Source organism: Mustela putorius, unplaced genomic scaffold (assembly GCF_011764305.1).
Source record: "Mustela putorius furo isolate JIRA1106 unplaced genomic scaffold, ASM1176430v1.1 tig00003871_pilon_pilon_pilon, whole genome shotgun sequence".
NCBI classification, from domain to species: Eukaryota; Metazoa; Chordata; class Mammalia; order Carnivora; family Mustelidae; genus Mustela; species Mustela putorius.
In genome coordinates, this window is record NW_025422023.1 from 2,348,252 (window position 1) to 2,375,079 (window position 26,828).

Below are 26,828 nucleotides of genomic sequence, written 5' to 3' on the forward strand. Positions count from 1 at the left end.
TTCATCCTACCCCAAAGTAAGAGTTTAACCATGGATAATTAGTATGCTGACAATAGTCTAAATTAATAACAAATACAAATGCTAGTTAGATGGCCAAAAGGTTTTTTTTAATGATTCAAATTTTCAGTAAATAAACATAGAAATGATTTTTAATTGCTATTCTAAATTGCTATTTTTACAGTTTTGAATCTTATCTAAATTAACTATTCTGAAATTTAATTGGAAATAAGGAAAAACACTAATGCTATCGCTATATATGTAAAAATATTTAGAAATATTGAAGACATTGTCCAAGCTCCATACCAACTAATAATTAGTTTTTAAATAAAGAAATTGCTAATACTCCATCTATGACTTCACTCTATAGACTCATAGCCTTATATTCAGCTAATGCTTCCTCCTATCTAATACACAAAAATGAACTTAGCCAGTGACCCCCCCCCAACATTGTCAACATCAATTTTCCAATTCAGCACCAAAAAGTACATTTTAGGATATTCTTGGTGTCACATTTTTTCTTTATAAAACATTAACAGAAATTATAGTAAAATATCCTACATAGCCTCACTTTGTTCTATCTCCGTTAGATTAACATGGGACACACTATACTGTATTTGAAAAAAAATTCCAGTAAGATCAATTTATGAGTAGTTTTGGAGAGCAGTTGTTACATAAGACTCAAATATCCACAGACTCTTTAAAATTGATAGAGTGTAAGTTTCAGAAGTGTCTGAATCTCTAGAGAATTTTAAAAAACTCTGAACATTTTAACAAATAGAATAAAACTGAAGGGCTTCTCTGTATATAGCTAAAACATTAGCAAGTGTTTCTCTTAATTACTATTTAGAATATACTACAATAAAATGAGGTGAATAGTTCAGTATAATTTTCTAAACTGATTACTTAGACTCTAAAATTGAAAATAATGTAAAATAAAAAATCCTCAATTTACAAAAAGTTCTCATTTCTAGAAGTTCATTTATAAGTCACTTATTTTGAGCACATGGTGTATTTCTTGGGGTGGGGGGTAAGGGTGGAGATATACATAATGGTTGCTTTTTAGGTTAGCTTTCAAAAAATGTTGTTTAACAATTAACACAATTAAAATATTTCCCATAAGATGATTTAAATGCAATATTTTTACACTAGGTTCTTACACAAAGAAAATACAGCAATATGAGAAAGCATAACATTTTAAATATTTTTAGAACACTGTACACTGAGAAAATAGTTTTAATGTTATCATCAAGAACATGGAGTCTAAAGGACAGCTTTCATATCCATTGTTTGTCAGGTCAGCTACCCTAGGCAAGTTATTCAATGTCTCTATATTTCATTTTCCTCATCCATGAAATAGAAATAAAAATAAGACACTCCTTAGTTTTGTTGAAAAGACTTCATGCCTTAACATTAAGTTCAAGGCACTTAAAATAGTTCTTTGTTCACAGGAGGCCCAAAACAGTGTTATAATGATATCATTCTGCACACTAGTGTTTAGTAAAATTCAGGAATTAATCAAATATAGATGCTGCAAGAGTGCAAAATATGGTAAAAGCTAACATTTTATCTTTCAAGCCAACTTTAAGGTCTTCATTGAAAATGATGTGCAAGTGAAAATAGATGCATTTGCCACTCTAATACTTAGTAAGTTTGGACAGTTGTGAAACTTTGCAATATAAAGTAAAAAAAAAAAAAAAAGCATTCAAATTTTAGAAGTATAAATTTTTTTTCCAAAGAAAGTAGACTGTTAAATATGCAATAAAACTACTTCACCATCCTTTCAGGGTCAAAATTGTACTTCTGATCATGTATTAGAATTTGTTGCAGCCTAAATATCTCTGAGGTTTAGGAATGTAAAGAAGGAATAAATAAATAAAAACAAAAAAATGCAAAGACACTTCTGCAACATTATCATACCCAAAGGCAAGGTGAAAAACAGTGAGGTAAATCTTTTCTAGACACTCCAGGGTGCCTGGGTGGCTCAGTCAGTTAAGCTGCCTTAGTTAGGCTCTGATCATGATCCCAGTGAGCCCCACATAGGGCTCCTTGCTCAGCAGGGAGCCTGCTTCTCATTCTGCCTGCTGCTCCCCCTGCTGTTTGTTCACTCTCTCTCTGTCAAATAAATAAATAAAAATATTAAAAAAAAAAAAAACTCTACAGACTAACATGAAAATTAGTCTTTTAATATTAAAAAGAAAAACTTTCTATTTTCTGTCCAAAAAAAAAAAATTAAAGAGGAAGATTGCTAACATTAGATTTCCTTTTTTAAAAGATTTTACCTGAGCGCCTGAGTGGCTTAGTGGGTTAAGCCTCTGCATTTGGCTCAGGTCATGATCTCAGGGTCCTGGAATCAAGTCCTGTATGGGCTCTCTGCTTAGCGGAGAGCCTGCTTCCCTCTCTCTCTCTGCCTGCCTCTCTGTCTACTTGTGATCTCTCTCTGTCAAATAAATAAATGAAATCTTTAAATAAAAGATTTTACCCACTAAAAATGTGTTCATTCTTCAAATTAAAGTGGAGACAGAAGAAGAGATCAGGACAATTTCTGACGCCACCAGTATTTGATGTTAGCTGAAATAGTGACAAACGCAAGGCTACAGCGCTGAGGGAAATACAAGGGCTGACAGAGTCCCTTGTTTCCTTGTTTGTTTGTTTGTTTCCTCCAATCTCTCTTTAGGGAAGAGAAGAACATTAAGTTTTCGTCCTCCTCTGTTCGGACTCCCTGCTCTCTTTTACAAAGCCAGATGGTGGCGCTGTGGTACCATTTGTCGAGATTTTAGCTTCAATTCCCTGGGGCTTCTGTAAGCAATAGCATTTTGTGAAAAGTCAAGCCCTCTTTTGAAAAAAAAATATTAAACACACGTTATTCTTCTTTTTAGTGGTAAATGAGCCCACCATTTAAGTCCTTATGGTTATTTTAATGTTTACTCTCTTTACAAAGATGTATCTAAAACCTATACATATAGTTAACTTACACTTTCTAAAAGATTGAAAGGTTGTAGCATTTCATGTTATTGTTTTTTTTCTTAGCCCATGGAAATAAAAATAACAAGTGATTATATTTTGTCCACATTGTTTTCAAATATCCTTAATTTATATATAAAGTCCTATGACACCTCCTAACCCTGATCCACTACCCAGATCTTCGGAAAAAAAAAAAAAAAATTAAAGACTTTTCTCAGCAAAGGTAAGCTCAGGGTTGGGTTGGGTTTGGTTTTTAGGATTTCATTTATTTTATTTCAGAGGGAGAGAACACAAGCAGGGGGAGTGGTAGAGGGAGAGGGAGAAGCAGACTCCCCACTGAGCAGGGAGCCCAACAGAGCTCCATCCCAAGACCCTATGATCATGACCTGAGCCTAAGACAGACATTGAACTGACTGAACCACCAAGGTGCCCCAAAAGTAAATTCAGTTTTAATCCCAGTCCTCTCTCAACTCTCTCAACAATTGGTGAAAATGCTTGTTTCTCTTGAAAGTGGTATTATAAGGTTTATCTGGCGATGCCTCTAATTATCTTGACTCTCTCTTTCTCTGTGGATCTCATTAAATCACCTTTTTGTAAGTCTGGGTTTTATCTGATTTATACCACAAAGATAAAAATTGAAAACCGAGTTGGTTGATGCATAATTATGAATTGGGTCATTTTCTTCCCCATCCACATTGCTGCCAATATTCTTCCCCTTTTACCTTTGGTCCAAACTGAACAAAAATCACTTTAGGAAATCCAACCATACTTCCTTCTGCCCCACTTTGAACTCCAAATAAAGTGAATGTGCAAACAACACAGAAAACAATGCGACTATCAGAATATATCCAAGTAGACATATCACAGGTGAAAAATAAAGCCCAAGAAGAAAGATCAGGAAAGGGCAACATGCACTTTGAAAATCTGTATACCAAGAGCTCCTGTAACCAAGGTGCAGTCTGAATATCACTACACTATCTTGCTGAATGAGTGGGGGTGGAGAGAAGGATTCATGGTAGGCACGGTGCCCCAGCTGGAGGGACACCTGTTCCTCTGCCCGATGCTGCAGCTACTGCTCCAGGGAGGTCCCTGAAGCATGGAACTTCAGATTTCAAGGATTTTCCCACCTCTTCTAGATAACTTGGGAAACAGGATCCATCCATGCGATGTAGCTGCAGCCCTCTGTAATTACTTTTTCTTTTCTTTTCTTTTTTAAGATTTTATTTCTTTATTTGACAGACAGAGATCACAGGTAGGCAGAGAGGCAGGCAGAGAGAGAGGAAAGGAAGCAGGCTCCCTGCTGGGCAGAGAGCCTGATGCGGGGTTCGATCCCAGGACCTTGGGACCATGACCTGAGCCAAAGGCAGAGGCTTTAATCCACTAAGCCACCCAGGCGCCCCTGTAATTACTTTTTCAATGGAAACTATGTTCTTTTCCAAACAAAACCCTAGGTCAATGACCAATATGCCAAACAGATTAAAGCAGTATTTTAAAAACATATTTACCCCACAGCTTAAAATTTATGAAATTTACTTACCGAATAGCAATAAAAGAAGAAAATGGGTGGCCATTCTAGACCAAAGACTGAGATTCTGCTTACTTTGGTCTTTTAATGGGCCCACATGCAAAATTACTATAGAATGGATCTGTACCATAGAATTTGAGGGAAGCCATTCCTAACCTGCTTTGATGATGGCTTATTTCCCTATGAGACAAAAAAGATTACACTGGAAATAATTGGATTCTAATAATGAAGATAAAGACATTGATCTATATAACATGCTTTAAAAGCCCTGTTCTGGAACAATGCCCTGACTCACCACTCCCAGCCCCAGTCCCATTTCATTAGGCAACTTTCAATTCTTCCTATGTGTGGAGTTGGTTTCCAACTTGGTTCTGTGGGAATTCCAACCATTGCCAATGGCTGTCTATAATTTAACATGCTTTTTCCCCTCTATTTCAATAGTCCTTGTAATATTGAGATGTACTTAAGACCAAAGAGTTTGAGAAAACATCTTCCTGAATTCCACAATGCCGCTTAGTCCTTTTGGGCGCAAGACGCCTACGTTCAGTAGAATTTTCTGATGAATGATGAGGTGAGGCTGACTCTCAAAGCTTCAGAAGCTCTTCAGATGGAGGAAAAAGGAAAGGAAATGAGAGGGGCACCCTGTCTCCTCAGCGCGCCTCCCTCAGCCAGTTTTCGCATCTTGGCTCTCTCCTCTAGAGCTTTATAAAAATCAAAAGGGGAAAATGAGGTGGCAAGAAGAATAATGTCAATAACCCTGCCTGTTATCAGGGACCAGTTGTGGGTTATCAATTTAACCTAAAGTGGAATTCTCTTTGAAAGAAAAAGGCTTTCTTACTTTCCCCATCTATAGCCATTATGTACATATGTACGCATATATATGATTCACCTGATTGCAGACTTTCTTCCTAGAGACTGAATAAGTTGATAGAATGCAATTTGTTTCCATCATAAATGCTTCTCCAAACTATAAAATCAAACCCCTAACCGAATTTCTATCAGGGTGTCTCTACTTTGGAGCATAAATGATAGGTTCCTTTTTAGATGGCGGTGATAGGTCTGTGGAGTTTTATTTCCAGGGAGACAGGGCAGGATTTGCTGCTATGCAGACTGAATAATGTTGGAAGCCAACATCATGTCACATTTTGTGTGCACTTTCCAAAGATTAATCCAAGCGTTACAAATGGGACACAGACTGCCATTGTCCCAGGGACACTTTAATAACCCATACCTACAATATTCAACCTGTTGTTTGCATAGGGACAACTTTGGGACACAAAAACCCACCAGAACGACTTGGGGAAAGGAGCCACGGAGAGGCAGAGACCCAGGCGCCACGGCACCTCCACATTTCATCCTTCATGGCAAATGAGTCTGTTTGGAGTTTATTTATGCTTGGGGATGGGGGTCGTGCGGCTGGCTTTCTTCAAAGCACCTCAGTGAGCGTGTCTTAGATCTGCTGCACTCTAACTTGGTTTCTCCCTCGCCTGCACTTTCAAGCAGGCTTTGCCAACTCGCAGATAATTCTTGTTTTGTTTTGCATAATGCTGCTCAAATTAAGTAACATGGCCACATGCCCTCAGGATTTAAATCGCGCCTGGCCAGCTTCTTTTCTTTTTTGCCCTATCCCCCTCCTTTCCTCATGATTCTTGGCATCTGTTGTTCCACTAAGATATTCTTCTCGAATGGAAGACTCAGTAGAGAAAGAGGAGAAGAACTCATAATTGTCGCATTCCCCAGTTCGTCCGTCACATTTGAGCACGCCTCTACGGCTCTTGATTATTATTACTTTCTTATTTACTCTAGAAAGCGAATACTAATGGCCTATGAGATCAGAACGGATAACCATGTTTCATTTTAAGTTGAAAATATCAGTAACATTTTTCATGTAAGATATTCGTAGCATCGAGATAGAAACATGAAAAAAAGATGAACAGAATCACATTAGTTAGGATATATTTAATCCTAGTTGCTTTGAACAGTCTCCTAAAAATAACCTTTTTCTTTTCATAAAACGCTATTACCTTATGGTAGTACTACATATCAATCGTAAGCCATTCACTTAATTTCCACTTTGATGACAGGTTTTAATGATGTGGAAAGTAGCAAAAAAAAAAACAAAAACCAGGAGAAAATAACACGAAAAGCTGCTAGCATCCATTTTGCTAAAGGACTTGTTCCTACAATTTAAACTTAAACTTGTTACTTATTTAAATAAGTGTCAACAAATCCATAATTAACATTTCAAAATTTACTTTTAGTGCTCGATGTCATTTTTTTTAAAGATTTTATTTATTTATTTGACAGACAGAGATCACAAGTAGGCAGAGAGGTGGAAGCAGGCTCCCCACTGAGCAGACAGCCTGATGTGGGGCTCAATCCCAAGACCCTGGGATCATGACCTGAGCTGAAGTCAGAGGCTTTAACCCACTGAGCCACCCAGGTGCCCCTCGATGTCATTTTTTAATCAAAATTACTGTATATTTCTAACATCTTATTTTTGTTTTTATTACCATTCTTATAACCAGGTGGGTCAGGACAAGCTGCTCTTTGGTTTCTATAAATATTATTAACCTTGAGATCTAAAAATAATACGACTGCATGGGAATATGTGTATGACGCAGTCAGTTGCGTCTTAAAAGCGAGTATTAATGGCAAGTAGTTCATGTAGAAACTGTGTAGATTGTTTTGACTTTATGAGCGAACTTTGAGGTAACAGTGTGGCCCAGCAGGCGGGGGAAAGAGTAAGAGTTCAGGGAGCGCTTGGAGGGACCCAAGTTTGTTCTCTGCCTGGGGGGGGGGGTGTTCCCCACAAGGCTGGAATAAAGCTGTCGGCTGACTCGGCTGACTCGTATCCATTCCTGGAGCCAGGGAGTCTCTTCCAAGTTCATTGGGTGTTGAAAGAACTCCATTCCTTGTAGTCATAGGTTCCGCATCCCCTCTTCTCTTCCGCTGATGTTTGGTCGGTCAGGGGCCCCTCACAGACCCTCTCCATTTGGCTGTTTTCATAAGCCCTCTAGTGCTTCAAATCTCTCCGACTTAGGGAAGGGCCCCGTCCCTTTTAGGGGCTTGCCTGATGAGGTCAGGCTCAACCAGCTCCTGTGACTTGTGATTAACTCAGAGTTAACTGATTAGTAACCTAATCACAGGAGTGATAGTCCATCATACTCACAGGTCCTGCCTACACTCGAGGGGAGAGGATTATACAGAACTCATCTAGCAGCATGTGGGAACTTTGAGGGCCATCTTAGAATTCTGCTTTGCACAAAAGCTAATTACAGATAGTGAAACGGTTGTGAAGGAAATAAAGTAGGAGATAGATAGAGTGGGCAGGAAAGGCCTCCCTGGGGCAGTAATATTTGATCTGAGACTCGCAGGGCAAAGAATGGGCCTTTGTGGGAATGCAGTTCCAAAAGGGTATTGTGTCACTATTCAAATTTCAAATTCAAAGTTTTATTATAATATTGTTATACGTCCACTGATATGTCAAAGTACCTGCTTTTTGAGATTTTGATAACAAAGCAATTCCTATGTCTAATGCATGTTAAAAATAAAATTTCTTTTTTCTAGACGCTCTAATTCAGTTCCTCCAGGACAGAGAGTTTGTGGTGTGTTTGAGCTGTGAGCTGCCTTTCCTAGAGACCCCGCAGAGAAATGTCTCAATAGCAATTGGTGGGGAGATGCCAAGGCAGTTTGCCCTTGGAAAGACAAAAAGAAAACCCCCTACAAACTAACAATTATAATTTCATCAGGGTGACTGTGTCAGAACCACTCATGCATTAATTCAAAAAACATCTGTGGTAGGATATTTTTGAAACACGGATCTGTGTTCTGTTTTCTACAGTTTTCCCTCCTTCCTACTCCCAAAACCTTTGTGGTTTGTGCCTGGGGGATTTTACGAAGTGGAAAGCAGAGCTGGCAGGTACTTTTCCTGCCCGTATCACAAACTTAAAGTTACCAGAGATGATATTAGAAGATCTAGAGATGCAGAAATGCCAGAGAGCTACTCTGGAAGCATCAAGCTAAGAGGGGCAAACATGTCCCCCAGAATTTAAAAAAAAAAAAAAAAAGGAAGGAAAGGGGGATGGATGGTTTGGGGAAGAAGTGGCTGTCAGTGAAGCAAGAAAGCCTTTGGACTTGAAAGAGATTCTTCGCTCAGCCTGGGACATGAGCATCTCGTAGAAAACCAGTGTGAACCCATGACTAGAGAAAGCTCTAGAAACAGTAGTTGGTGTTTGAACACCCGGGACGTTGGGCCAAACCAATTTGAGGGCGTGCGTGTGTGGGGGAGGGGAAGGAGAACCTCACTAAGGACGGTGAGTCGAGTTTAAATCACAGGTGAGTTTACAGACTGTGCCTTGTGCACCTCACATGGAGGACTTAGGTATCAGGTGTGTCAGGGAACTGAATTCTGTCCTCAGGTGGCAGAATTGATCTTACTTATGTTATTGACAACACAGAGTAAGTTTTGCTTTGAAGCATTTCTGTACCTATGACATTACAGCCTTCCTCCACCTTCTCAAATGCCTCCTCCTGTCCTCTGAATGGAGGGGTGGTATAGAAGATACAGAGCTGAACCAGTCAGCCAGAGCCCTGGGTTTTCAGTCTTTTATTGAATGCCCCTCATTATCCAAGTGTTCTGGACTTACAAAGGTGAATAACGACAGTTCCTGCTTTTTGTCTAAGAATGGAGAAAGACAAGAGAGAGAAAAGCAGTTATATGCAGTACACACAGTGGTTACTCACCAAGGCTCAGGAATCAGAAAACAGGAGTTCAAACTTAAGCTCAGATGCTTTAGCCGTCTGATCTTGGGAAAACCACGGAATGATCCTGAACTTATCTCACCCGTTAAATGATATCTACCATTAATGATTCTCACCTCATGGTGCTGTTGTGGTTATAAGATAGTGTTTATGGAAGTTTATTATTGTAAATGAGTCACAGTGCAGCAATGTCTTCAGTCCTGTGGTGCTGTATTTCTGTAACTCCACGTGGATTTTTCCAGTCAAATCATCTCTACTGAGGAATTACTAGAATGCTATATCTGAGGGAAAAAATTCATGTCATCTCTCCAAGTCTTCCTCCTGTGTGGATGAGAAATTTGGAATAGATGATCCTTAAAGTCCCTCAGAATGGGTAGTGAGCTCGAGGGGAAACTGTACAAAATACCACCCCATTGTTCTTTAGAAAAATATTTAGGTCACATCCACACAGACACAGAAGGGAGAGGGGAAGAATTAGATACAAAAGGACAAACAATATTAAATTAAGCCAAACAACTATTTTTTTTAATTTTTAATTTTCTATAAACATATAATATATTTTTATCCCCCGGGGTACAGGTCTGTGAATCGCCAGGTTTATACACTTCACAGCACTCACCATAGCACATACCCTCCCCAATGTCAATAACCCCACCCCCCTTCTCCAAACCCCCCTCCCTCCAGCAGCCCTCAGTTTGTTTTGTGAGATTAAGAATCACTTATGGTTTGCCAAGCAACTATTTTTAAAATAAATAAAATTTTTGGAAGTCAGCTAATAACTAAAATTCTGAAAAATTGAATCATTTCACAGTTCCAGTAGTGAAATAAAGGATATGTAACTAAGCTGATAAACTTAATCAATAAAAGTAAATGAATAGGATTATTTGGATAGATGTGCTATTTTATTTTATTTTTTTAAGATTTTATTTATTTATTCAACAGAGAGAGATCACAAGTAGGCAGAGAGGAAGGCAGAGAGAGAGGAGGAAGCAGGCTCCCTGCTGAGCAGAGAGCCCGATGCGGGACTCGATCCCAGGACCCTGAGATCATGACCTGAGCTGAAGGCAGCGGCTTAACCCACTGAGCCACCCAGGCGCCCTAGATGTGCTATTTTAGATAGAAGTGGTATTTCAAGTATATACCCTTTTACTCTTGATGTAATAAAAAGTTTACTTGAAACTCTGAATTCAGTCAACTATTTTCTAACCCAATTGTTACGTTTTGCTTTTGTTTAAAAAGAAAAATACTTGCGGAGCACCTGGGTGGCTCAGTGGGTTAAGCCTCTGCCTTCAGCTCAGGTCATGATCTCGAGGTCCTAGGACCAAGTCCTGCATCTGCTCAGTGGGGAGCCTGCTTCCCCCTCTCTCCTTGTCTACCTCTCTGCCTACTTGTGATCTCTGTCTGTCAAATAAATAAACAAAATGTTAAAAACAAAAAAAGAAAAGAAAAAGAAAAATACTTGAAAAAATCCATAGGTATCTGTTTTCCCAAGACGTTTCTCTACATGGCTGTTACACTTTCCGATGAGACACCAAATCTTATTTTAGTGATTATTCAAATAAATGGAAGCATTGCTAAGTCTAGAACTTCTCACTCTACCTTAAAAGGCTTATTTTCTCTTAAATTTTGCATAGTTTAAAAAAATAAAAGCTCTTGTATTTCCAGGGTTCTGATTAATATGTAGAGAATGTGTTCGTCTGATAGTTGTCACGCCAAATTTTGATGTCATTTCGTGGGTTAAAGATAACAGCTCTGCAGAAAAGAAGGAAAAGGTAGAAAACCCCTGGAAGCATAGCAAGACAAGATTTCTAGCACCATGAAAATATATGACATGACAATTGGCGAGGGAAGTGTGACACCCAGCCGTGATCCTGTGCAAACCAGGAGGTCCAGTGCTCATCGCTCCTTCAGAACTGAAGCTTTCACTGACATTTATAAACAGGATGAGAACATTACATGATCCTTTGCACACAGTCACTGCCTAATGCAGAAAAACATTGCAAAGTCCGATAGGCACCTGCATATCTTATCGAATTTATGATCAAATGATTTGGAAGCGTTCAGTATCTAGAAACACTATTTAACATGAACGACGGACATAGGATCAGTTTACATGGCATCGGAAAGATAAACATACTTCTTTCTTACTCTTCTCTGCGTACTTGTATGAGGGATATGTTTTTTGTGTAAGTAAAACAGACCCATTAAACTTTCTAGATAACATTTTTTTTAAAGATTTTATTTATTTATTTGACAGAAAGAGATCACAAGTAGGCAGAGAGGCAGGTGGGGCGGGGGGGGTGTGGAGTAGGCTCCCCATTGAGCAGAGAACCCAATGGGAGACTCGATCCCAGGACCCTGAGATCATGACCCAACCCAAAGGCAGAGGCTTAACCCACTAAGCCACCCAAGCGCCCCTCTAGGTAACATTTAAATGACTATGGTGAATCCCCAGCCTTTTCTCATATCAGAAAAATTTTTCTTATGTTACATATAGATATTTGCACAAAGTTTCATTAATTAGTAACTCAGATACATATGGAAGAAACTCAAGAGACACTGTAGTTATAAAAGTTTTCTTTTTTTTTCTTTTAAAGATTATAAAAGTTTTCTTATGGTTATTCCCAATTTGTCGAAATAATCCTCTCGTGTTATTGCTAAAAACATGTATTTGACCAATATTTGCATAACTGGGTTATATCAGAAATCATTTTCTGTCTTTCTTTTAAGCTGCAGACATAGAAGCCAAAGTTAAAAAAAAACATTGGGGCATTTAGCTGGTTGACTTGTTATCTGAGCATAAAATATGTTGGAAAATGCTGAATGGATTCAATGATACCACTGCTTATTTTCCTATGAGTTAACACATAATGTTATTTGCACAAACATAAATAGTGCTCAATACATTTACTAAACTGAATTTAATTTAATCGAAAATAATCAAGCATTTGCCTATCAAATTACCTTTTTTTCCCTAGATTATTCAGCCGCTAGCATATTATTTTTCAGGAGGCCTAGCAGCATAAGAGTGAACTCATTTATGCAAAAGTAAACTATACACCTAATGAATATAAACTGGTTCTCTAAACCAATTGAACAAACCAGATAATTACTAAATTTGTAGCCACTGTGCTTTCTCACTTGTTTGGTTTTAAAAATAAAATGTTTCTTTTAGAAACTTGGGTAAAAAATTGAATTTAACTATTATCTGGACACCTTCAAGTGGTAAGTTTGTGTATGTGTAAACTGAAACTGGTCCATTTTTCCTTATTTTCTGTTTTGTTTTGTTTTATTTTCAGTTCCAAGTTCTAATTCAGTGACATAGTCCTGAAAGATTTGCCACATAAGGTATAATAAGTGAGTAAACAGATATTTTAAATAAGACATAACACCATCTTATTAAATATTTTTTTAATTTATGAAAATAGAAATAATGATATGGGATATAAAACAATTAACTCCTCCTCCTATCTAGACTTTCTAGTAATAATATAGATCTTGCCTTCTAACACTAGTTTGACAATACTTAACAGCAGCATTTCTTTCAACTTCATGCATAAGTAAATAGAAGGTTAAAGCACTGCACATTCTCACCTCATATTTCAACGGACAGGACCACGTGTCATTGAAAATCTCAGCTATGTTGATGCCCTAAGAGCAGCGAGATGGAAACAAATTAATTTATAAATTACAGGGGAATGTGGCTAAACTAACAAACAGACAAATGCATCTAAACATATCGCAGGTTCCAAGTCTCATCACAAATCTCCCCAAAGGGCCTCCCTTACTATTAAATTTTATAACGTACATCCCTAGTAAAGAATATCTGTGGAATATATTGCAAGCCTGCCCCTGCTCTTCTGTTCATCTAGATGCTGTTTCGGAGACAGAAAATCCAGCTCCTGGGCCTGAGCTTGGCACAGGAGCTGCCTCAGCCCCGTGGGCTTATGTTTCCGATTCCTGGGAAGTTCTCTTTGCCACAGGGCGTGCCCTGAAACACATCAAAAGAACCAAGTTCTACAAAAGAAAAAAGAAACTCAAGTAGGCTTGAACATACAAAGAGAGGGAGAAAGAGAAGAGAAAGGGGCCAGGCAGAGTGTTGAATACAAAATGAGTTCAACCAACCCCAGGAGCTCTTCGTCACTTACATTTATCTTGTTCTGGGAGAGGGGCGTCAAAACTGCCCTGACACAAACCACCCACTGCCATTGACTTTGACTCTATGTGTGAATGAATGTGTGTGTGTGTGTGTGTCTTGTATATAAAAAGGAACAGATTTCATGAGGTATCACTGTTACCTCACAGGAACTGAAAAGACAACGTTTAAAAACACAGATCATCAAAGCCCTAAGGAAATACATTTAGCCTGGTTTTGCATTTAATGAATGCATAGTGTTAATATCAAAATTTCCTAATTGTGCATTGCTTTAACATCTTTCACTGCAGTATTAATATTGTGCTTTCTGTGCTTGGTATCATAAAGCATGTGAGATTTTCCATTTCTACTTGCAGTGTTTTTTTTAAATGTTTAGTTTTCAGGGCCAGAGCTCATGGTCAAAATCTCTGCAACCAGATACATTCCATATGATAAATAAAAAACATAATTAAAATATAAATGGTCAGAAAAACTGAAAAATAAACAAATCTTTTCTGAGTCGATGCTAATTTCATCTTTAAAATTAATGCCCCCAAATTCTGACTCTCTATGTTGTTTAAAAGTATATGCCAGTTGATAAAACCCTTCAGACAAATTTTACTATCCCAGTGGGATCACATTCTCAAATGTCTGCACAAATTTTTCTGGAGCTAGAAAGTGTAACATCAGGTTTGCTTACACTATAGTTATGTAATGGAAAATGGCCTTTAAATTTTGGTGTCTTGACAGTAAGTAAATTATCAGTGAATGGGAAGAGACGAACCTGCAAAAAAAAGAGAGAGAGATGGGGGGAGAGAGAGAAAGTACTATCAAAAAGACTTTTCTTACTAGAAAGATTTTAAAACATTACATAAGAGGCACATTTAAAACTTCAGCACAAGTTTTTGTTATCAAGAATGACCATTATAAATAGTAGATTCAAGATTGTTTCCCATGCATAGGAAGCTATAATCCAATGTGCTGGTATTGATTTCCTAACACAGATCAACTGAGTTGTAGTGTGGACCTACCAGTATTATCATACGTATTTTAATTTGTTGCTTACCTGAGGCTTCCTAATTTCTACTTTACTGTGTCTGCATTATTTTTATGTCTCAAGACAACAGATTAATCATCATTGTAATTCTCACATGTTGCTTTGGTATTCAATACAAAAACTAAAAATATTTTTAAAGGATTTTTGCAAAAGGACGTAAGTGCATTTAGGTGAGTGTGTCAGGTTTGCTTAGCGAACTGTGCCAAGCATTGCTCTGCTGGCCTTGTTTGAACAAAGGGTTTCAGTTATCCGGCAGTCTGGAAGGAAAAGGTAAAATCCTGTGCCCCCAAATCCCTATTTATACACAGCAGAATTATGTATGTCCTTAACTAAGGTGATCTTACAAACTCATTTACAGACTCTTTCTCAGTTTCAGCTTTCTTTCATTTTCTTAAGCAAATAAAATGCTTTAAATTTTTAAACATGAAAAGCTGAAGCAATCATGTTCAACTCTAATACCTCAGTAATAACAAAATAAAGTTATGGGATCTCAGTCTTATTTCTACAGTGAATTATCCAGAAAGTCTATTCGGAGAGAGAACAAGAGAGAGAAACAGAAGTAATAAAAATAAATTAATTAATTAAAAAAACATAAGTTCTAATTCTGAATGTTTTAGTTCTGGTCCCAGTTTTTTTCAGCCTTCAAAACCAGCCCCTTTTTAAATGTATCACCCAAATTCACTATATGGTTTTATGTGGTTACACTTTTTTTTTTTGCTTTGAGACTAGCATGTAAACCACCACAGAGTGTAAATGCAACAATGGACAAAGCAGACAGAAGACTTGCCTAAAGCTTAAAAACAAAAACAACATAAAACACAACAACCACCACATCATAGCCAAAGCCCAGGGGTCGTGTGTGATGTTTCCAGGCTGAACAACCCCTAGAGCCTCAGTGAGCTGGTCAAAGATAAAAAGAAGAAAAGCACATCACAGCTTTTACGTGGCCCTCTGAATTCTGTGGGTCAAATAATTCACTCTAACTGCAGGCTTTACAAGGCTGAAGGTCAGTCAGTCTTGACCCCCAGGTCATGGTGTTCTTAGCAGGCAGCAACTTGCCTTGGGTAACAGCTCCCCGGCACTGTCTTGGCTGTGCCCTCAGAGGGCATTGACTGGCTTCCTACGGCACTCTGTCCTCTCAGGGGGAAAGCCTCTTCTACCTTACTGATGGGACTGCATTTTAAGTGGTACATTAACAGACCATTTAAAGGACTGATCATTTATTAAAGCAATCTCCAAGCTCTCCAAGATACAATGTGAGTCTTTCCAGTGATATATAAAATTCAGATACCCAAAAGCAGTCTCTTGTATTCTACTGATGTTTCTATCTGTCTAAAGAACATTTGTCCTGACTCCAGAGGTGGCATGGACTAGGGGCATAGGCTCTGAGGTGGGGCTGCTACTTGCTAGCAGTGTGCCCTTGAACAAATTTCTAAACTTCTCTCAACTATTTCCCTATCAGTACAATAGAGATGATAATATTTCTTATCTGATACAATTGTTGTGGAGAATAAATGAGATTGAATTAGAAATTAAATCAAGGTGACTGATGCAAACTGTAACTGTGATTCAATAAATTTTAATTGTTATTACACTTACAAAATAATTGTGGATTCATGCTTCTTGATTCTTGACATAGCCAACTCCAGAGAGTCATTCACTTGGCATTTGTGCCTTTTCCCCATACATTCTTAGTGCTTGGTTCTAGATCCTTATCTCCTCATAACTAGACTGCTTTAATAATAATTTCAGTGGATCCCCTAATCCATTTTTAATTTATTCCAACATATATGTCACTGCCAGTTTGAGTTTTCATAAGTAATGCTTTCAGCAGTTCTGTCTACTGCTTTTAAAAGTTCTCATTGATTTCCTCTTTGCTACTCCTCTGCCTTCAAGAGTCTACACATTCGGATTCTGCTCCATCTACTCATTATTCCCTAATGGAAGAATCAGTTTGCTATAGACAATTTTCTGCCATATAGTTCTTATCAATGATACCTTCACACAGTCAACAAATATTTCTTTTTTTTTTTTAAAGATTTTATTTATTTATTTGAGAGACAGAGATCACAAGTAGGCAAAGAGGAAGGCAGAGAGAGAGGAGGAAGCAGGCCCCCTGCTGAGCAGAGAGCCCAATGCAGGGCTCTATCCCAGGACTCTGGGATCATGACCTGAGCCAAAGGCAGAGGCTTTAACCCACTGAGCCACACAGGCACCCCTCAACAAATATTTCTGGAGAGCTTACCAGGGACCAGATGCTAGGGGTGCAAAGATAAGTTTCCAAGGATATAAAAATAAATATAATTTTCTCCCTGCCATCAATGAGACTATCACAGACACTAGACAATTAAACAACTCATTGTAATACACCAGTAAAGAAGTATAGGACAAAGAAAAGAAAACTTCACTGTAAGGTTTTGTCTTTAGGTGGGAAGGTCTCAAGATGTCTTAGAATGAAATGATTACAAAATAGCAAAGTATTATTTGCTACACTATTTCTTGCTTCTAGGAATCTTGCTTGTGTCTTTTGCCCTTAATTAAAAATGCTCTCAACCTATCTATCAGAATTCGAGCCATCCCCACAAAACCAGTCCTACCTCCTCATCCTTTCTTCCTTCATTATTCCGGTACTTGATCTTTTCTCTGGAGATAATCTAAGTCTGTATTATTTAACTTAGTGGTTGATTATATGGAATATTCAGGTGTTGGATACTGTTTTGTATATGACATTTCCCTGAGATACCAGCTATTAAGGGCAGAATTCATGTCATATACCAGTGCATTTCTTGTTTCCCAAAGAATCTAACTTAATTCTAAGACAACTATAGTAATAAAGTAATAAGGCAACTATAGTAATAAATAACTAATAATTGGTTAATATATTTATTTTTGTGGGAAAAATGTGTATTTTTTATTTTTTAAAAGATTTTTATTTATTTATTTGACAGACAGAGATCACAAGTAGGTAGAGAGTGGGGGAAAGCAGGCTTCCTGCTGAGCAGAGAGCCTGATGCGGGGCTCGATCCCAGGACCCTGAGATCATGACCTAAGTGGAAGGCAGAGGCTTTAACCCACTGAGCCACCCAGGTACCCTAAAATGTGTATTTTTAAATGACTATTTTTTTCGCTTTTTTTCTAGTTCACATTTCCTAAAATTTATGCTATGTAGCATTAGTTCTATACAATGCTAATAAATATTACTCAAAAATTCAACTCATATTAAAGTATTAGGGCATTACTGAGTTAAAAAATAGTTAAATAAGTTAAATAAGACTTCCTAGAGCTTTATAACTTATATAATTAAAGGCTTCAAGAACAGTAAATATTAAGCAGTGTTTCCCAAATCCACTAATGACAAAACCCACTTCTTGGAATTAGTGTTCACAGAGTTCACTTTGAGGAATTTTGATGTTGTGTGAACTCTATGGAGCTGATTTCTATATTTAGCCCAGTCAAACCATTTGTATAACTTAAATAATTGGTTATTTAATTTATTTAACTGGTAAGTGTTAGTATTCACTAATGCTATTAAAAATCCTTAGGTTTCTTTAAGTTTGATAAGTTAAGCAAAGATTTTGATAAACATAAAACTTTGAAACTATGTCTTCCTAACAAAGACATAGAGCCAAGAATTACACTAATACCTTCAGAAAGATGGCCAAGGCAAAATCATGATTTGTGCCTACATTCAAGGCTCCTGTTATCAATGTAAATTTTTATGATTCCTTATTTAATGGCTGAATTATGAGATCTACACCTTAGGTTTCAAAGTTCCTTATTTAAGAGCACATTTTAATCATTGATAGATGAATGGATATAGAAGATGTAACATAAATATATAGATATACATTCAATGGATTATTAGCCACAGGAAAAAATATATTGCCATTTGCAACAACAGATGGACCTGGAGGGTATTATACTAAGTGAAATAAGTCAGATAGAGAAAGGCAAATACTATATGATTTTGTTCCTATGTGGAGTCTAAAAACAAAACAAACGAAAAATGGGACCAGACCCATAAAGACAGAGAAGAAACTGATGGTTGCCAGAGGGGAGGGAGCATGGAGGGATGGGCAAAATGGGTGAAAGGGAGTGGGAGGTACAGGCCTCCCATTAGAGAATGACTAAGTCATGAAAATGGAAGGTACAACATGGGGAATATAGTCAATGGTATTGTGAGTGTTGTGTGGTGACAGATGGCAGTTACACTTGTGGTGAGCGTCACAGGATGTCTAAGGTTGTTGAATCACCATGGTGTACGCTTTCACTAATGTAACATTGTGTGTTAACTATACTTCAACTTTTTAAAAGAAAGAATGCATATTTAAAAAGGTAGGTTCAGGGGCGCCTGGGTGGCCTGGTGGGTTAAAGCCTCTACCTTCCACTCAGGTCATGATCTCAAGGTCCTGAGATCGAGCCCCGCATCCGGCTCTGTGCTCAGTGGGGAGCCTTCTTGCCCCTCTCTCTCTCTGCCTGCCTCTCTGCCTACTTATGATCTCTGTCTGTCAAATAAATAAATAAAATCTTTAAAAAATAAGTAAATAAATAAATAAAAAGGTAGGTTCAAATGTACATAACAATATCAATCCCAGTTAGTGATTCTGACTTTCATAGGACTTATAGAATGATCATTATTAGTTGTAACAGCTTCTGTGTGGTCTCAACTAATAACTAAAAGCCCAGATCTAAAGAAACAGGTTGCAGGATATTCCTTGTAATTTTATGTCCACACCAACTTGGGCTCGGTGTGAAGGTGATACTGATGTTGTCCTCAGGTGCAGCTATCCAAGGCCTCATCCAGTGTAACCCACCATGGTCCTAAACCAGACCTGGCTAAATCCCAAGGTCCTCCTTTAAACAAGTTCTAGTGAACCAGCAGTTAGTAGTCCCTGCTTTCTGATGGCTTCCTGGAGTCCAGAAAACCCACAAAGCCCAACATGGGAGGTTTGCAATGGCTGTAATCATGCCCCTTTGTTTTCAATGGACTTTTAAAGTGGAGCCAATACCGTGTAAGTAGTGGTAGAATCATGGAAAGCCAAGTCTTGTCTGAAATCAGCCTTGACATGACCCTATGCTTTATTTTCCCACAGGCTCCGTCCCTGCAGAATGAAACTACAACATCTGAAAGAAGGAATCCTTGGCCATTGAGGCCATGTTTGAAACTTGGCTCCAATACCTGGAGAAGCCAGGCATCCACTCATGGCCTGCACCAATCATCACAACTGGGAGGTCCTCTGGATGATCCGTAACCTCAGCCAGCACCACAGCTACTGATCTCTTTCCCACCTACTGACTTCAGGACCCAGTAGTTCCTGAATACCCAAAACTGGTGAGCTGATGTACTATATTCTGTGTTAAAAATTCTTATTCAGTTCAAGGAAGTCAAACTCACCAGATCGTGACACCCAAAAATCTTTGTTGTAATCCACTTAGAGAAGAGCAACAACAGGACTGCCATTTTCAACCAAAGGTGATGGGTCTCACCCAAGCCAGCCCATTAGCCTTGGAGGGGTGCTTCTATGCAGTGGACTTCTTGCCTATGTGTCCTGGCCAGGAGCACTCACGCTGAGGTCCAAGTCTGTACCATAGCAGCTTTGTCCTCCAGCTTCTGCCTGTTTCAGACACACTCCAGTCTCAGCTGTGGGTCTTGGGACTTCTGATGGCCAAGTGTTCAGGAAGACATGGAGGACTAAGGAGGATGTGCCTTGGCAGCATTGAAGCAGAAAAAGACACAGGCCTCTTCCAACCCTACTGAAAAACTGGTGATTGGGATGAATCGTCTTTGGGGAATTTTCTCACAGAGCTCTCTCCACAGTACTAAAACGTTGTCTTCACATTTGCCCAAATGATCCACTTTTCTCTATGCGAGGGACATTGCCTTCACCCCCAGTGGCCATCAGATATCTGCATTCGGCATGGATCCCTGGCTATTGTAGAGCCTCCCATTTGAATCCACATCTAGTAGATTTGTCATTGTAGATAAAGACCCTGGATCATGAGATTACGCTCTGGAACAGCAGTGCCTGTGTACACTCCCTACCACCAAAATAACTGAGTATTCCCTATACCCAGTTCCCTATTCATCTATAATACCTCTTCCGTGCAAATCATTCTCTTACAAGTAAAACGTGGAAGCACCCCATAGAACATCCCAATCCCTCTTGAATTTGACCAGTTTTTATTGAGGACCTATCATGTGCCCAGCACTGTATTAAATTCTGAGACTACGACAATGGGTGAGTCATAGTGCTTGCCCCTAAGAAGTGTATATTCCAGTGAGGATGTCAGACAACTTAACAGCATGGTGAGTGCTAGAGCATTGTAATGATGGCCATGAGAATTCCCTCATCTGTTTTTTGACCACCCAAGGAGCTCCTAGTTGCCCAGGCTGACTCACAGATGATCTTCTAATATGCCAAAGCAACCCACAAGATTCAAGCCAACAAGTGGTGTCCCCAAGGGACCCCCTGCAAATGGCGATCCTATGGATTCTGGTTACTAATGTATTATTTCTAAACCACCTGACTTTTAAACAAGGTAGATGCTCACTTACTAAGCGCCTTCCCATCATGTCACCAAACTGCTAGCCATCAGATTGTAGCTGCTCATAGGTGGAATCAGTCTGTAAAGCTGGAAAATGTGGCTTCAAGTTTGGGTCCTGGCACTTATTATGACTGCAGGCAAATCACATAAACTCTTTGGTCTTTGGTGTCTTTCTTTGCAAAATGAGAATAAAAACATTATAAACTAGACCTACCTCACAGGGTTGTTGTGAGAATCGAGTGAAAATGTATATGAAAGCACTTTGCAAACTTTGTTATTTTTGATCACCCCATTTCTCATGGGTTCTTCCTTCCCCCTACCAAATACAATGCTACAACTTACCAGAAGGATGTGCTATGACACCAGCCCCCCAGGCAAGTGAATGACACAAAGAAGATGAAGTACAGGCCCTCCTGGATATCTGGTTTCAGTATGAGAATTCTGATACCTCACAAGATGGCAAGTAGAGAAGCCATAGGACCAAAGCCAGGGTCCTACAGCCGTATAGACATTCCACTCTTACCACTTCACTGGAGCCAGCCACCAGTCAGCCCTCTTCGTGGAAGGCTTTCCCCAGAACCTATTGTAGAGAACCTACTCTTGGCCCCAGTGAACTAACCAGACAACAATAATTCAGGGAATCACATGGGCTCTAGCTGCCAAAGGAATCACCAGCCAGTCCAGTGGGGAACATACCTCCCAAGATAGAGCGAGAAGACTTGGTAAAAGGAGACACTGACTCAATTAAACAAAATACAAGCCATCCTTACTACCTGACCTACTCTAGTTGGGCTGGCGAGAGAAAGTCCTAGGCATTCATTTAAAGCAAAGATTTGGTGACACATTTCTTCTCTAAGCACAGTTTTTCCCTCAAGCCAACCTGGCTCTTGGCTTTCTGATTTTGACTTGTCTGTTCCCCGTCTAACAGACATGTGCTAAGAGGTACTCAGGGGCTTGCAAGTCTTATATGTTCCTCACACACACACACACACACACACACACACCCTAGTGAGGAATCCTACACAGTTTCCTATGCGAGCCCCATAGCCAAGCCCTAACCTGACCTCCTACTTCTGGTGAGTCAAAATGGATTCTGGGCTGGCTAATCTAATTTGAGTTCAGTCTCACTGGAACAGTCTAACCCAAGTTGGAATGCTGACTATATTTCAGTCCTGGGTTGCAGTTTAAATAGAGTACCTATGGAGCCATTGATACCCAGAAATCCTTTAAGGAAAAAAATTGATTTTTGCCTTCTACTTCAAATACACCACTTGCTCCAACACTAAGAACATATTAGAATGTACCTCCAGAAATAGCATGAAGTTTCTGTAATAGATCTCCTGAGTGAAGAGAATGATGATTATGTACCCAAAGATCAGACAGGACTGGCATCCCACAAACTCTGGAGTAAGCTCATAAGCCTAAAATATATAAGTTCAGTCATAATCCAGTCTTCAGTTTTCTGGAAAAAGGAAAGAGGAAACAAAAGGAAAACAAAAATGTCGATTCAATGTTTATATCAGTTTTCAAAATGTTTTTAGATATAATGATATAATAATTCACAATATCCTCTTTGCTGTATGTCAGAACAGCTGATCTAATATACCAACTCAGTGAGCTGAGAAGTTCCCAAATCTTTTCTATAATATTAAATTTTCATTTTCAATATTTTAATTTAAAAAAAAAATTAAAACAGTGTCTTAGAGTTTACAATCACGACTTGTTGTGGGAAGGGAGCCAGAGAGACTCAGAACACCAGCCACCCAAGGTCAGAGGCACTGAGCCAAAGGACCCAGCAACGAGAGGCCCAAGCCAAGAAGAAAAGCTGTTGCTGAAATGACAGACCAAGCATATGAAATAAGATGATCTCCAGGTCATGGTAGTTGAGAAAGAAGAATAGACAGATCCAAATTGGGAAGCAGATTAAGATGTTGGAGTATGTATCGGGACGAATACAGCTGGGCAGGAGAAGGAGGCACCTCGGCCACATGTTGTCCGTCTTACAGCAGCTTTTCCTGTGAGACCCAATATTATAGCCTAGTTTTTCAGAAGCAAAACCCTCAGTATCGCTGATGTCACTTACAGAACCAGCCCAAAATAGAATGCTTTCCTTACCAACAGACATAGCTTTTGCTGTCTTCGTTGATAAATTTTCTTTTTCAGAGATTTTTATTTTTTTTCATAAGTCTTTGATAATTGATTTTATCAATTAAAAAATAAATAATAACTCAATAAATAATTTCCCTGGTGGAATTCCAATTCCTTCTTTGTTGATTACAAGTTTAATTAACAGTTTGTCTGCCCTTGCATAGCCAAGACTTTGCAAGAGGGAAAGAAGGTTCTAACATAGATTACATGTAAGTGAATGAACTGGAAACAATTACAGTGAAACACCAGGCAAGGGTAGACAAAGGGATGTCTGATAGCAACACATAGCTTAACCTTAATCTGCAAATTGTACCTCTCTCTCAAAAGTCACAGGTGATCAACTCTCCCACTGCCTCATCAGGACACAGAAACTGCCAAGAAAAAGACAGACAGACAGACAGGGTAGAAAAGAATCATGCAGACAGCATTTTGCAGAAGGAGGTAGCTGGATGCAGAGACCAGCCACTCCCCATGCCTGGCAAGAGTGCCAGGTTTTTCATAGAAATCACATTAGAAGTTGCAGCAGTACGTGGAACCAAGCCAGTAGACAACAACAGTGGGGACAGTGGGACAGATTCTGTAATTAAAGACCGAACCCAGCACACTTCCAAGTAGATGAAGAGCTCTGTACTGTTGGCAACAAGGAACTGATTTTGTTTAAGTGAATGTTCTTACTGAACCTGGTAAATCATGAATAAGTATGAAAATAAAGGAAATCGGTGGATTACAGTCCTTGGGTTAAGAATAAAGAAGATAATCTGAATGGTACCAGGAGAAAGAGATCCACAAACTCCCTAACAGGAGACACTGGAAGTTGCTAACAGAGGAGCATGGTTGGTTGTGTCCTTTCCAAAATGCTGTGTATACAGTTATGCTTAACCTGATTGCCTAGTAAATTGCAAATGGTTCTTATCTTTTGTGTGAGTTCAATTCTTCTATATTGAGTCTTTTCATGGTATTTATAAAGTCCAGAATTTATTAGGAACTTTCAGAGTTAACAGGGCACTTGTTTCTGTATGACGCAGACACTGATAACTGCCAGCAGTATTCTAGAATGGCCCCGCCAAATAAGCATCAATTCTTTACTTAATAAAATCTATTTTAAACTGAATATGTATAAAGTACATCAGGAAAACTTAATAACTTCTATTACAGCAACCCCTAGTGTAAATACAATCCCAAATTTCCTGTCTTCCACTCACCCACAAACAAAACTAAATTTCTGTGAGCTGAAAATCTAAACAGAGAGTATTACATTTTTACTAGACACAAAATGTGACAGTAACTAAACCACTATTTGAAGGAACTAATAAAACAAAGTTAAACTGCTTTTAAGTATTCTCTCTTCTCACGTATGTTGATTGAGGACCATTCATGTTCCAGATGCTGTGTTAAGCAATGTGTCTAACATTGTGGGCAAAATCATGGAGTCCGTACTCTGGGGTCAGAGAATGATATTAAATAAATAATCATACCAATGAATGTGTAATTGCCAACTGAGATTAATTCCCTAAGGAAAGGAACAGATACCTTAAGAGTATATCACAAAGAACCCTAACCTAGTTTGGAAGGCTTACTGAAAGAAATAAAAATCTCAAGCTAAAGTAAGAACAATGAGTAGACTTTGAGGTGGAGAGGAGGAGAGGTAGGGAGTAGAAAGCATTTCAGACGGAGGGACAGCAGGGAGTGGTTCTTCAGTGAGAGAAAACTCATCTGCGAACTGAAAATGCCGATGACTGGGAGAATCAGCAGTAGGTCCACGGGACTGGAGCCCTGGAAACGAAGGTAAGAGGGGTAGGCATTGAGTTATAAATGTGGGTGTTTATCAAAGGAGACAGTCTTCGAGGCCACACGAAGGAACTCAGTCTACAGCCTCACAGAATTCAAAAGTGTTGCAGGTTTTTCGGAAAGCCATATCTTGAAATTTTGTTTTGTGTTGTACATGGAGAGAGTATTCAATATAGACACACTGAGTGAATTCAGGAAGGTTTTCTGATCTCTCCACAAAAGATCCTAGAGAACTGTCATTACGTTATCCTGAATTGAATTATCAGAACCCATTACTCCAAACCTTCCGCGTCAGGAGGCATTCTGAGCTCTACGTTCCAGCGGTGCCAAGAGCATCCTCACTGCATCCCCTCCTGTGTGCAAGAAGGAATTCCAGCTTTTAAACCGATCCAAAAACTGTCCCCACTAGCCATAGTACAGATGACAATATTTTGGAAGCTTTTATGACAGTAAGTGAAGGGATCATTAGTATTTACTGCTCCACAAGGGGCAAAGGTTCAACTTGGGATGTAAAGAGGAAATAAAGGAGCTTTGGAAAGACAAGTGCCATGGCCAGCCACATGCACACCAATAGCAAAGTTAGGTTGCAATCTCTCCTCCCTGGACCCTTCCTTCGCCCTTGCCTTCAGAGAGTCCCCTGTGCGGGGATCTTGGGTCCCCCTGAAGACTAAGGTGCAGGCTTTCTCAGTTCTGCTAAATCAGTGCTCACTTGTCCATCTGCCTCCATTTTGTAAGAATTTGTTGCCATCTTTCATTTGTTATGGTCTCCTCAGCCATTCTCTTTGTTCTGTGGGTTTATGCCTTTTGTGTCCTTTTTTTAAAATTTGTCTTATTAATTATGTTTGAGGAGGACTTCTGTGTGTTTAATCTGAAATAATTAACTGGAATTTTCTTATTGTTTTAATTTGCGTTTCCTGGTTGAATATGTTTTTCATCTTTATGGACCATTTCTATTGCTCCTTCATGAACTACCTGTTCTTATCTTTTGGCTGTTTTTCTTTCAGAAACTAGTCATTTTCTTATCAATTTTAATAGTTCCTCTTTATATTATGTCTGTTAACTTACCGTGTGTAAAATTTGTTGCAAATATTTTTTCCAGTTTGTCATTTACTTTTAACTTTTATGATTTTTGTACATGGAAAGGATTCTTTTAATTTTTATGTACTACAGTTTGTAAAACTTTCATTATTAAAAAGTATTATTAATTTTAAATTAATTGTTGAATTATTACATCTTTAGTGATTTTATGCATAGAAAACCCTTACTTAGCCTGATGTCAGGAAGACACTTTTGTGTCTTCACATTGTCTATAGTTTCATGTTTTTATATTTAACTGTTAAGTTATCTGGATTTTTTTTTTCATGTAGAACAAGGAGAGATTTTAAAAAATAATTGAGAAATATAACATGTACACCATCAAATAAATGAAATGTACACCTGTAGTTAGGTACAATTTAACAAATAATTGAAAAGCAAATATTCATTCTACCGTATCCTAAATCCTTGTCTAAAAATTTACTTCTGGGAGAATCTGAATTAAAATCAGTCTTATGGAAATGGTCTAGGAAGTGTAACTTAAGATGGATTTCTGGGATTGGGTCCCCTACTGGCCAGACAGTAATGAAGATAAGTGGGTTGTGATAACTCCTACCGTGATTCAGGGTCACTATTACTAAGAGTCTCTTCCATCATGAATTAAGATGGCATGTGAGAGGAAGGGGATATATTGGGTTTATGTTATAGCTCTACCATTTGAGAGATACAACAGCAATGGTTGTCATGAAAAACTGCAGATACAGTAGGGCATTGTGCAGCACTGTAGATGTACCCCTGGAAGAAACTGATGGGCTCAAGTCAGCCAACCACCAGCTCAGGACACAACATAAAATTTAGGAAATGTCTAC

The 26,828-nt window shown here is 38.7% G+C and overlaps 1 protein-coding gene across 1 annotated transcript in view; it reads left to right on the forward strand.

Moving 5' to 3' along the window:
* The window catches only part of GRID2 (glutamate ionotropic receptor delta type subunit 2), a 1,483,500-nt gene extending 1,470,888 nt beyond the window's left edge, over nucleotides 1-12,612 (forward strand). Inside the window, exon 16 of the mRNA XM_004756063.3 lies at nucleotides 12,550-12,612. Within this exon, the coding sequence (XP_004756120.1) occupies nucleotides 12,550-12,570 (21 nt within the window). The 3' untranslated portion in view covers nucleotides 12,571-12,612. The remainder of the gene's footprint in view (nucleotides 1-12,549) is intronic.
* The last annotated feature ends 14,216 nt before the right edge of the window (nucleotides 12,613-26,828 follow it).